Raw genomic sequence first — 12,958 nt, 5'->3', positions numbered from 1 at the left:
AATTGTCAATAAGTTCAAAAATATGTAATGTCACAAATAAAAATTTAAGATGAACTAAAATATTCTTCTAAAGTTGTTTGGACAATGATTTATTTTTTTTAATGTTGATGCTACATCTTTGAGCTTGCACGTACATAGTAGATCGTCAACATAAATAGCTTGTCAAGACATTCAACCGTCAAATTAAAGAGGTGTCTCTCTATTTCCAATGTTATATCTTCAAAATTGACATGTTCTACTACTAATGTAGTTCTTTGTATCCATACAACTTTTAATAAAGATAATTAAATATAAAAAATTAATATTTTTTAACTAGACCTCTATTAAGTAATACCCCCTCCTTACAGTAATAAAATTGATTTACTCCAACACTATGATTATACAGAAGTTTCGCTGTATTTATGATTATAATGTAACGTAAGATGCTTATGTTGCTTGATCCCACTGACATTGAATTCAAACCGTCATCATATCCAAATACAGTCTAATAACATGCTTATATTATTATATCGATTATTTAGTGTACCTAAAACACAAGGCGCTAAATTACGTATCATAATATAATCGAAAGATATTGAGAATATACCCTAAAGTGAGACATATTAACTATACCGTCCACTTTAAATCATATTCTGTTCGGGGTACACATAAAAAAATTTCGACAAAGTGTGGCACTTAAAAAGTGTTAATATGAAAACAGAAAGGTGGGCTTTCCTTGAGTTTTATACATACAACTTTTATGGTTGGATGTCTCAATCTATTTAACTTGTACGGTTGAATGTCTCTGGTGGATATGGTGCCTTGTAGTGTACTCAATCCTTGGCTTTAATATATACCACCCAGCAATGCGGCGTCTCTCTCAAGTATTAATGCAACTCTCAGTTAAACTTTTCACTGCAGTGGCATCAACTTTTCAAGAACAAATAAATATGGAGCTGTAAAAACTTCGATATACTTGCTCATCTCGTTTGGAAGTTGAGACACTTGATACCGTAGGCAAAGACGAACAAGAACAGGAGCACGAAACCAATATGAGCCACGACGACGGCTCCGAGGAAGTCATATTCAAATCCTAATCTTGTCTTAAGGTACACCTGCACTGACATACGAGCTTCACCTGGAACTTCAACTAATGAAGTTCTGTCTCCCACTTGGGATGTCACTAGTCCGTAGATTGTCCAAGCCACCGGTGAACCCCAGTAGTACCATCGCCACCATATCGGGATTTGCTGCAACATCAGCACGTATATAAATAAAATGCAATGATTTCTTTCATATATGTCACACAAAAGTGAATAGCATTCATGTGTATAACTTGTGATGAGAAAATCTTTTAACATATTATAAGCTTGGGCGGGACACTTGCCATCCTAGGGAGGAGGAAACCAGAGAAGAGGTTCCAGAAGCTCAGGAAAAAGGACATCACAATGGCCGCAATTTGGTGGCCTGGCGTGAGAGCTACAAGCATCATGCCGTACAATGTGAAGTAGATAAAGCACATCAATATAAAGTAGTAGAACCAGAAGAACTTGTCAACGTGCCAAGTGAACCCCATCATTGAAAAGAGGATGAGACTATACGCCAGAGTTTGGATTGCAACGTAAATTGTCTCAATCGCCACCTGCAGGGGATATGAAATTTACTGTATATCTCCATGGAAGATGAAGTTTGCTTTGATTGAACTCATGCCTCAACTTTCCTAACTTGATATAAAGGTTTCGGCTTCTTTTACCTGAGCAAAAGCATAAGGCAGCGCAGAGTACATCCCTGCTGCTCTTTCACGGTAAAATACTGTTCTTTCAACTGCCACAATAGGCTGTACCGAGGCGGTGTTGGTTGCTCCAAGGAAGAGAACGGCAGAATACATGGCTCCGACTAGATTTAATAGGTCTTGTTCCTTATAACTATTGAGATAACATTTTGCAATAAACTTTAGAAATATGCAACAAATACGAAAGCAAAGTCTATTGTACTTGATTCTAACAAAAAAATGAGAAACCTTAAGTCTTACGTTTGATCTCCTTTGTTCCAGAAAATTAGTCCAAAAATGATACCAACAACTACAGTCAGAAAGAGCCGGATGGCGTTGTATGGCGGGTTCCTCCAGTATGACCAATGTTGTTTCCAGAAGCAAGCTTTGCATTGAGTAAGAAAAGACTGAGAGTATTTGGTTGGGAAATAAAGGTCTTTGGATCCCGGGACTGGAGTGCTTAGCTCTGTTATAAGTTCTTGATTCTTCCTGGAAAGGAGAAAATCAAATGATATAAACATCGTGTTAGCGTATTACTGAAGAATTTTTAGGAAAAGGAGGCACAACGATGCAAGTTACAATTGCGATCCTAAATGTTCCACTTACCTATAAAGTTCAGAGTTCGCGTATATATCCGCAAAATCCACATTGAGTCGGGACTCAACTGCAGGAGAAGTGATTTCCAACATCCATGTTGCAGGATTGTAACCATCTCTGATCTTTGTAATTCCGGGAATAGCCTGCAAGATGTTATAGACATTAGTTTGACAATGAAGGTAGCGTGGGGTTTATAATTCAACAATTTCTAATGACCATGTCACAAGTAATACTCACTTCAAAATATTCTATGAGCTTTTGAGAACAGCGGCCAAGGGGTCCGGCATAAATCACTTGTCCACCTCTCTTCATCAGCAGAAGCTGTGAGGAAAAAAGGAAAACAAATCGAATTAAAGCAAGTAGCTAACAAAAACTATAAATTGAAAGACTCGGGCCACTAGTTTCGGACAATGAGAATTGTCGAATACCTCATCAAAGGCTTCAAAAATGTCTATGCTTGGCTGATGAATAGTGCAGACAAGCGTCCGACCTGTATCCACAGTGTTTCTCACTGTACGCATTACAATTGCAGCAGCTCTTGCATCAAGACCTGATGTCGGCTCATCCATGAAGATTATGGAGGGATTCGCCACCAGCTCTACAGCTACGGTTAATCTCTTTCTCTGCTCTGTTGACAGACCATCTATTCCAGGAAGGCCTACTAAGGAATTCCTCAGAGGTTTTAGCTCAACCAAATCCATGACTTCCTCCACAAACATCTACATGTCAGAAAGGAGAAAACTACGATAAATATACATTGTGGGGGAAGAAATTAAAAAACCTGTATTGACAAATTTGATTGTCACAAAAAAATGATAAAATCAACAATGAGTTATGTGTCGAAGAAGATGCCTGTCGTGTTTCCTTCGTAATTTCCTTTGCAAGACGCAACCAAGCAGAGTACACGAGAGATTCGTAAACAGTTACATTTGGAGAGTGGATATCATTTTGTTCACAATAACCGCTAACTCGAGCAAAGGTTTCCTGGTTCTTTGGGTAACCGGAAATGCTGATACTTCCTTCAATATAACCACCAGTTTTCCTTCCTGCTAGCACATCCATCAAGGTAGTCTTTCCTGCACCGCTGACGCCAACCAATGCTGTTAGAACACCAGGCCTAAAAGCACCACTAGCATCTCGCAACAATTGGAGGCGATCCTCTTCAATTCCTTGTCTCTTCATTTCCTGATGAACAACTAACAGCTTTCAGCATTCACGGGGGATGGACTTAAACAATTTCACCATAATGTGATGCTACATATCGAAAAAGATGCATAGAAGACTTACAGCAGGCATATCAACATAGTAGTTCACATGATCAAATGCAAGTGACAAAGGCTGAAACTTCGGCAGCATTCCTCGCTTCGTAGTTTTCATCACTTCCATATCAATACCTGTAGTTATTCACATAGTATCATCATTAGCATGCTTCCTTTATCTGCCTTTTAAAAGAAACATTTGCAGTATGTATAACTCTTTATGTTTTGAACCTTTAAGCATTGGGGAAGTAAATGCTGAACTCAATTCCTGGGATCCCATTCTATCCAAGATTGGCTGCTCTTTACTTCCTTGCTTTTCATCGTCCTCCAAAATAATAGATTTAGAATCTCCGAAAGCTGCATATGGTTTCGAAAGCAGTATTGGACTCAAAATCTTATTCACATAACTGAAATAATGCTTGTCATGAGAAATGATCGCTTACGGTTCAGAAAAGTCAGTGCTGCAATAAACAAGATGTTGAAAAGTAAGGAAAACCCGAGGAGTGCTCCTATGCATATCCAGTACCAGTACTCTTCTGTAAACATGCCTCTGGCCTTTAGGAGAGCCTTTCCAACTGTTGGTTCTGGGATTCGCGGGTCAATATTAGGCTGTAACAGAGAAACAGAATAATAATGTCAGTCAGATTATAAGAATAGATGTGGCCTCTGACATAAAATGATATATGATAGGAAGGAGATCTTACTGCACTCCATCTTTCGTCAAGAAATTCATTGATGGCTATTGCATTTTGTCCATACATCATAGGAGAAATATAGTAGCCCCATATCATCCATGGTTCGATGTCATCTGTATGAAACGGAGAAGATAACATATTCATTCATACAGGAATATAACAAACTAATACAGAAACTTGAGTCATTATTCTATAGATGGGACAAATACAAGCGCAGTGAACCTTTGGCAACAATGAATCCACCGAGGACAAAAACCAATAGCAGTGTGAAGGTGCCAAGTGTGCTTGCAACAATTTGTGTTCTGCCAAGAGCTGCAATGAAGCGGAAGAGTGATAGGGCCATCTGATGCACGCTGAATAATGCCAATAGTTGGCGGAAAAACCTGCATCAATTTCAAATGTGCTGCTGAGAATAGTTTAAAGAAGTCGTTATCATCTGTGGATCATATCTAAACAATAAAGATAGCATTGTACACACACGTTAGTTAAATTTTTGGGCACATACCTACTAGCTGCAGGAGCAAAACCGATGGTGTAATATGTGAGAATGATCCATAATCCTGATTCAATCAGTGATACCGGGATCCTGAGGACCCAAATTGGTAAGCTAAAAGCCCATGCTGGGTGTAACAATGCATCTCTCTGTTTAAAAAATACAGGAAGCCTGAATATAGTCATTGCTAGCTCAGTCATCCCGTTGAACATTACATTTATGAGACTAAAAAATAGTGCACCATAAAACTTCCCCCCATCTTGTAATTGACCGTGCTTCATTTCTGTTCTCAAAAAAATTGTCATGGCAATTATTGACATGATTGTGAGCTGACTAGTCTTGAATATGTATAGAGCAGAGTTCCGCTTCATCAGGAGCCACTCTCTTGCAAAGCACGCGTTGAAGAGTTCCCAGTTTGAGATTCCGTACTTTTTTTTCACTAATGCAGCAGCATGAGTTTTAGATCTATCATAAGGAATCCTGAGTTCTTCAGACAGATTTTGACCAATGTGGTAACTTTTAAAATAATCTGAAAATTCCGATGTGCTAATATATCGGTAATTTTCATTCTGCCTAAACCAGTATTGTTCTTGGTCCTTTCTGGAAATAACCTCTTGCAGGAAGTCTGCCACTCCTTTCCTTTCCGGACACTTGAAACCTACACTCTCAAAAAATTCGAGTGCATTCTCTCGTGGACCTTGGTAAACAATCTGACCATCTGAAAGTAAGATAATGTCGTCAAAAAGGTCAAAGGTTTCAGGTGCAGGTTGCAGAAGAGAGATTGTCATGGTGATATCCATTGTATGAACCATCTGCCTCATAAACTGGACAATTTGGAATGTTGTCGAACTGTCTAAACCGGTTGATATTTCATCCATGAAATAAGCTTTTGCTGGTCCAACCAACATTTCTCCTGCATTCATCCGCACCGACTTCTTATTAGAAAACAGGGTTGTGTTATGAACTGTCCGTTAAGTGTTGTTCTCTTGCATTTTTGTGTATTGTATACAAACCTGTAGTAAGACGCTTCTTCTGTCCACCAGATATGCCCCTTCGCATCTCGTCACCCACTAAAATATCAGCACAAATATCTAATCCAAGTAGCTGTTAAAGTTTCTTAGTTAGTACCAATTTTAGACTCCATGTGCATTATTCGAAAAATAAGTAACCAACAAGAACAAGCTAACCTTCAGAATATAGTCTGTAAATAAACTGGTTTCTTGTCCTGCCAGAGCTGTGGCTTTCATGAATGTATCAATCTCAGGATCAGGTGTAATTCCTGATTCTATTTCTCGTCTAGACAATTCCGCCAGTAGCTCATATCTGGTTCCAACCCCTAAGCATCTTCCTGAAAAATCCAACGTTTCTCTAACTGTCATCTCACCATTGTGCAGATCATGCTGGCTGATATACGCGCATGTTCTTTGAGGACAAAACTCCGAAAATTCATGACCACAGTAAGTGATACTTCCGGATACCTGTTATATATTCGATGGGGATCAAGTTAGAATTTCTAATATTTAGAAAACTATTATTTGTGAGATACTGAACTTCACAGAAATAGTTTGTGCAATCTTCATGATAAAATTTTCCAAGACCGGTCAAATTAACAAGAATCATAAACATTTACTTATTGTAATATTTCAGCATTTGCATGCTTCATGATGAACAATAAGACTGAGGGGCGATGTTGCTTAACATATGAAAGACATTGTTAGTGTGCAAAGGAAGGAGGATGCCGCACCCTTAGATCCTTATCCGTCTTGCCAGCAAGTGCCTGCAGGAAAGTTGTCTTCCCTGATCCAGGAGGTCCCAGAAGTAGTGTCATTCTGGAAAACGCTAACAAAATCAGCAAAGTACATAGCATGAGTTAAACAAATACAGTCAATCCATTTAGTACATCGATCATATTAAATCAGAAGAACGACAAAAGTTTGCCTATTAGAGAACATCTGGGTGTCTGATTGACAATGTTAGTCTAGGAATCAAAGAACAACCAATTTCAACATGTAAATTTGAAAAGACTTGGACATTACCGTGATGGCTTAACTATTCCACTCACGTCACGAAGTATCTTGACTACTCTTTTCTTTGACGGGAAGAGCTTAATGAGTCCAAGAATCCCCTATTCACACAAAACACAAACTTAAGAATAGCAGAACAAAAAATTCGCTCTCAGTAGACGCGTACATGGACGCACACATACTTACCAGCTTCTATTAGGTATAAATAAACACAATCTTTGGAAGTACGAACTGTTACTACAATTCATTGTATACAATCATATTACCACAGAAAAAACTTGCTCGAAAAAGACCATATTTATCACCATACAATAATCGAGAAAAAAAGGTAGAAACGATTCACCCTTTTCAGATCGAAGAACTCGAAAACTGAAGATAAAATTATATACAGCTCTATCCTTGCACATATGATCACAAATAAATAAAATTCTGGATTTACAGTCTTACAGAAAAAGGGGGAAAGAATAGAGAAAAATTCAAAGAAAAAGATACATAGAAAAGCAGAAAACAGAACAAAGTACCTCTATGGCATTCATGGAGGAATTCAGCAGAGTAGGAAGTGCTCTGGTTCCAACATATGCATCCCCTTCAACTGATAAATGCTCGAACCGAACTTCAACCTTCGGAATCTCAATCCAAACCCTGTCAGGACAAAATCAAACACAGTTTCCAACTTCTAAATCACCAGATAAAAAATATTTATCACCACAAATATCTGTAAAAAAAAAAAAAAAAAAACCATATAAAAGTATGATTCACCCACCTATCAGTCCTATCTCTCAGCCTTTGAAGGAACTTCTCATTATCCTGTTCAGCAATCTTGAGTATATTTTCCATGAGTTTCTTCTTGTCCAGCCTTCCGAGATTGGTAACGTCAATCTCTTCATAACCAACATTTCCATTATCCAACACCTGCTTAAGCATTCCTCTTCTTAACCTATCAATTGTTGGAAGCCTCTCTATCGCTGCCCATTTCAACTCCTCCTCGTCCTTCTGGTCTGCTCTCCCGCTGCGGTGGAACACATCCCCCCGATTGCTCCACACTTCGCGAAAACTCGTGGACGCCCAACTTCTCCTGCTCATTGATCCATGGCTCCTCCTGCTCATTGATCCATGGCTCCTCCTCCAGCTGCTCACAGCTGATCCATGATCTCCGGCCAATTCCGCCGCCATTTGTTACTTAAATTTGTTTATACAATGGTGTATTCAATGCTGTATATGTTGCTAGTAAGTTGCCGGAAGCTCTGTCGAAGATCTTAAATGGACCGAAGCTATGGCCGTGGAGATGCATGCATTGGAAAAAAAAACCTGGAGCGGGAGCGAACAAATTTCAAATCATGTAGCTTTTGTTTCAAAGAACAAAAATTGAAGCAAATAATGCATGAAAATCTTGAATGACTAGTTGCATGGCTTGAGAGAGAGAGAGAGAGAGAGATAGAGCGAGAGAGAGAGAGATGAGTATCTTCAGAGTTTGGGGGACAGTTGAAAGGGAGATCCTTGGAGGATACTTTATTTTTACTTCCTCACTTTTGGGAAGCTTCCTCCATGAATTTCATGTAGACGTGGTTTATGAAGAAAGTTAAAGTTGAGGTTTCATGGAGACGTAGTTTTTTTTTTTTTTTTTTTCAAGTTAAGGTTTTAATAATTGGATACTTATAAGCACATGCAAGGTTTCTTTGTATTTTTGATGTGGGATTTGTACTCTTAATACAGGCCCTCACTTGTGACAAATTTTCAAGCCTGACACTTACAGGGACAACACAAACGGGTGATGTGAGTACTTGTGGTCATTAGCTTTACACACGGAATATCTTGCTCTGATATCATAAAGGAATTTTACCATAAAACCAATTGATAACATGAGGAGTAGTCCAACTTATAAGCATATTGTACTCTCAACAGTTTTTTCTAAGATTTGTGACAGCGTAATAATATATACTAGATATTATATAATTGGGCGAGCATATTTTGCCATTTTTTCAATTCTTTTTAAACAAAAATAAAAGGCATTTTTTCCCATTCTTCCAATAATAACACAAGAAGTCTTCAAAGAATTATGGAGGAGAGAAGTAAAATAACATACATTTTTCTATTACAAATGATATTGTTATTTAAATTAAACTAAAATGATAGAGTTTGAACTTGAATAGTAGTGCATCAAAGAGGAAAGCTTTATTTCTCAGAACAATCCACTAAACCAAAACCTCACACCATCTATAGTATCAATCAACCCCTCTTTCATCTCTCCTTGAACTCTATTCTCACATTTTCAGCCGGTTTTATCGTTTTTGTATTTTTAATAACAGAGGAGTGCACGAATACTATTTTAGAGTATCAATAACAATTTATTCATTTCTGTGGATGCCAATAACAGCTTAAGATATCGAAAATCGCAAGTTCTTGTAAGAGAAAAAATATGTATAATTGTCAACCACAAAAAAAAAATGCAAGAAAAACAAGTAATGAGTTTTCTCCACCAAAATTGATGATGTCGGTGGGTTTTAGAGAAAGCAACCAAGATAAACGGTGCCAAGAAACCATTAATGAAACCATTAATGAATTTAAAGTTTGGTCCGGGAAGAAAGTTCAGTTGTTGCCCCACTCCCTCGGATAATCCACTACCATTTATGGACCTCCCTTTCCCAGCAAATTAAAGGTAAATGATATTTTGCTGTTTGTTCTATTCGATTTGTTCTTGTTTGCTACTGTCAAATCTGGGCATTGAACACCGTACGTTCATGATCTTAATTAATCCCATATTGTACAATAAGTGGATGAGGGGACTTGAATGGCATGGAAACACCGTTATATATAGTGCCTTGTGGTAGAGAAACTAACCAATATACTTGCATTATTAGCACGAGACGTTACTATGGTGATGTATTCACGCCATACAAGTTTCTCCTCTGTATTTGTTAGGACTCTTCTGAATCGATAATTTTTTTGTTTGAAAGGATGAAACAAAGAAACATCAACGAAAATGAAAAACAGGACGAACTCAAGATCACAAGCATGGACAGCAGCTGCAAAATCTAGAACATGACCACCAATAATAAGCACTACCAGCCGCGCCTAAAAAAGCGAGGACATTAGCAACTTGATTACCCTCCCAATAAATATGTGTAGAAAACACGCTTATCTGACCAATGCGCTATAAAAAATTGTTCCAATCGACCAAGAGAAACCGATATGCCTTTACATTCTAGCGGTGATACAGATTTCGTTTTCTCTATTATAAATCCCCATATAATCACTCAGATTTTAATTTGAAACTATCATAATTCCATATTATCCGAATTTCATTGGATTTAGTGTTGGAGAAGGAAGAACAAGTCGCATTCTCCTCCTCTCCTCTTTTGTCTTTTCATATTTTTGTCTTTGCGTGATGACGTTATTTGAGTCACATTCAGAGCAAATTATATATCGTCACTTTCATCTTCATCCACAGTTAGAAAACTTCAGATCATGTCCTCTAAACGTTGTTGATTTATTTTCTTTTACATTTTGGCTAACATTGTTTCAACTCCCAATTTGAAGGTCTTGGCAAGTCAAGAGGAATCTTATCCACAATTTTGCACAATTAGACAAATAAAGGTTATTGAATCTTTTTCTATATCCACTTCTCTGTGATTTTCTCAACTAGATGCGGTGGTGTTTTTTTTGGTTCCTAAGTCCATCTCCAACCTTTGAAGTAAAACTCAAATTTTAAGTTTTAAATTTACCCAAACTTGCTCCAACATGAGATAAATATGAGTTTTTGACCAAAAACTCATTTCTAGAGCAAATATAGGCCATGATTCCTCTCAGGTTAGTGAGGTTGGCCCTCCATATATATGTAACTTTTTGTAGTTTTATATTTATAAATTCATTGAACCTAACGAATAAGATCTAATATGATTAAATCTAGCGGTAGAAAAAAAAAAATCTAATGATTCAAATTTAAATCTAACGGCTAAAGTAATTAAAAAATTATTTTATGTATTTCATATTCTTTCATAGTGTTTCACGAGTTTTTTGGTGTTGCTTTAGTAATTTTTCCAATATTTATCGGAATTCAAATATTTTTGAATTAAAATATTCATAAAATTAAATTAGGATAGTCTATATAATTTTTTTTAAGTTACTTTAAGAAAAAAAAAATTATCATAAATTCATTCTTTAGTAATCTTGAGCTAAATTTAACCCATAAAAATTAGAGGAAAAAAATTATTTTTAGGTTAAAACCTAAATTGTCTAGGTTAAAAATTTTAAGTTTTAAGATTGGAAATTGTCTAGGTTAAAAATTTTAAGTTTTAAGATTGTAAATTGTCTAATGGTAGGGATGCCTTTAAAAAAGAATTTCTATTATTTTTATAAAAGTAAGAATTAATTGTAGGGCCCACATCATATCAAATCAATTAAACATTTTCTTATCCACTCCCACTCCCACAACTTCCTTTAATTGAGAGCAACTATCTCGATTTGACATTTTGTCCTTTCAATTTTCAAGTTACTGAAACCGATAACTGGTTTTATGTTCAACACTCAAACCCTAGCGGGCATGCCCTTGTCAGTTGTCATTGGGTCTCTTTGGTTCTTCCATATTTATATCATGTCATGGACATAACGTTAGAGGAATCAAATTTTTTAAATCAGATTTCCAAATCAAATAATGTGGTTGTAGATGATTGAATTATTAATTAAATGTCAATTAAAAATTTAGTCTCCCTAGCATCCATTAATTATTCATTTCCTTAATTAATTAGTTCATCATACTTTTAAATCGTAGGTTTCGGAGTAAGTGTCCATTAGTTTTAATCGGCAAGGCAATGAGAGTGATAATCTTTTTAATAAGCTTTTTTAATTTATTATTATTAAGGGGAAGTTTTGATCCGGAACGTATAGGTGGAAACCCAACACGCTATACACTAGAATATTAGTTCAACCCTAACTATGAAATACAAGTGATTCGTTTCATGGGTCTCACCAACTAAGAATGACAACTAACCATATGTCATGGCTCCCAAGTCAATGTAAAATATAAGTAGATAACCTGTACAATTCAGAATTAGAATGAAATAAGATCCTTCTCTAATGCAATGCTCTACCTATGAGCTATGGTTATTATAGTCAAACCCCTAATGTGATCTCTTGTGCTCATATGATTCTTTTTAAGACTATTGAGTTACCTCCTCCTAATGTATAGATCATTAATATAAGAGCATCTTCAATGGGTATTTAATTTTTTCTGTCAAATTCTTAATTAATGGTTGATATGGCATTGTGAAATATGATGTCAAATTTCTTTATATTTCAAATGGGTATGTTAGTTATTATTTTACTATCATATAGAGCCCACTTTAAAATAAAATACACAGTAAATTATTTTTAATGCTTTATCTTGCAGTGGATTATGAGCCCCACTAATTAAAAAATAAATAAAATAGAAATGAAGGCAGCGTCAAAATTGGCACTAGAGGTCTTGCTGCCATTCTATCCAGGTCAACTAACATAATGTTCGGTTAGAGTAATATTTATTGTCAAAAGTAATTAGTTGGCACTCCATCTAAGATTTGGCATCTCTTTTAAAGATGGTCTATTGGCATTATCCATGGACTCACCAAAGAGATTTGCGAATTAATTTATGTTGATCTTTTGCGGTATAAATTTACGGACTAGTTGCAACATGGTCCTAAGCAATTTATCAAGCTTTTGATTGCTTTTAGGGCATACTTTCAACAATAATCATACCCAATGGTTAACTCATTTTGTGTCCTAATCCAATCCCGCTTTCCCTTTTAAACTAGAATGCCGTTGTATAGAAAAAAAAATTATAAGTTTGTTACACTATTCTACACATATTCATTAATTTTGTATTTGCAACACTTTAATATGAATCAGTTTCTACAACTCCAATATCGATCTATTTGCACAATTTGAATTCAGAAGTGTTTACGCAAATTTAATCCGAAAAAATGTTTTTACAATATTTAATTCAAAATTTAGTCTCTATACCATTACCTTTTTTGTGGTTCACATTTCAATCCTAATCCAGGTGTTGTGCATAAACCAACTCTTTGACAAGAGTCCTAAGGCCATGTCCAACCAACCTGATCAAAGGGTCATATGGCTAAAAATAACTTGAAATGACACGAAAATGA

General features: G+C 36.3%; 1 protein-coding gene across 2 annotated transcripts; it reads right to left on the bottom strand.

The window, feature by feature from the left end:
- Positions 1-583: 583 nt before the first annotated feature.
- On the bottom strand, positions 584-8,444 carry LOC137747618 (pleiotropic drug resistance protein 2-like). Of its 2 annotated transcripts, XM_088682687.1 has the most exons (20): positions 7,582-8,444; positions 7,340-7,460; positions 6,831-6,919; positions 6,539-6,623; positions 5,982-6,272; positions 5,808-5,898; positions 4,807-5,707; positions 4,524-4,684; positions 4,311-4,414; positions 4,050-4,215; positions 3,838-3,963; positions 3,635-3,741; positions 3,200-3,532; positions 2,776-3,066; positions 2,585-2,668; positions 2,357-2,490; positions 2,012-2,239; positions 1,733-1,904; positions 1,367-1,621; positions 584-1,229 (listed from the first exon to the last, which is right to left on the bottom strand). In XM_088682687.1, the coding sequence occupies exons 1-20, from the start codon at positions 7,989-7,991 to the stop codon at positions 960-962; spliced, it is 4,419 nt and encodes a 1,472-aa protein (XP_088538813.1). In that variant the 5' UTR covers positions 7,992-8,444; the 3' UTR covers positions 584-959. The 2 variants fall into 2 exon arrangements, with proteins under 2 accessions (XP_088538813.1, XP_088538815.1); XM_088682689.1 differs by lacking the exons at positions 7,340-7,460; positions 7,582-8,444 and having other exon boundaries at positions 6,539-6,633; positions 6,831-6,903.
- Positions 8,445-12,958: the final 4,514 nt, after the last annotated feature.

This window comes from Pyrus communis, chromosome 2 (assembly GCF_041283825.1).
Source record: "Pyrus communis isolate YQ-2024b chromosome 2, ASM4128382v1, whole genome shotgun sequence".
NCBI classification, from domain to species: domain Eukaryota; kingdom Viridiplantae; phylum Streptophyta; class Magnoliopsida; order Rosales; family Rosaceae; genus Pyrus; species Pyrus communis.
This window is presented reverse-complemented; position numbering and strand designations above follow the sequence as displayed.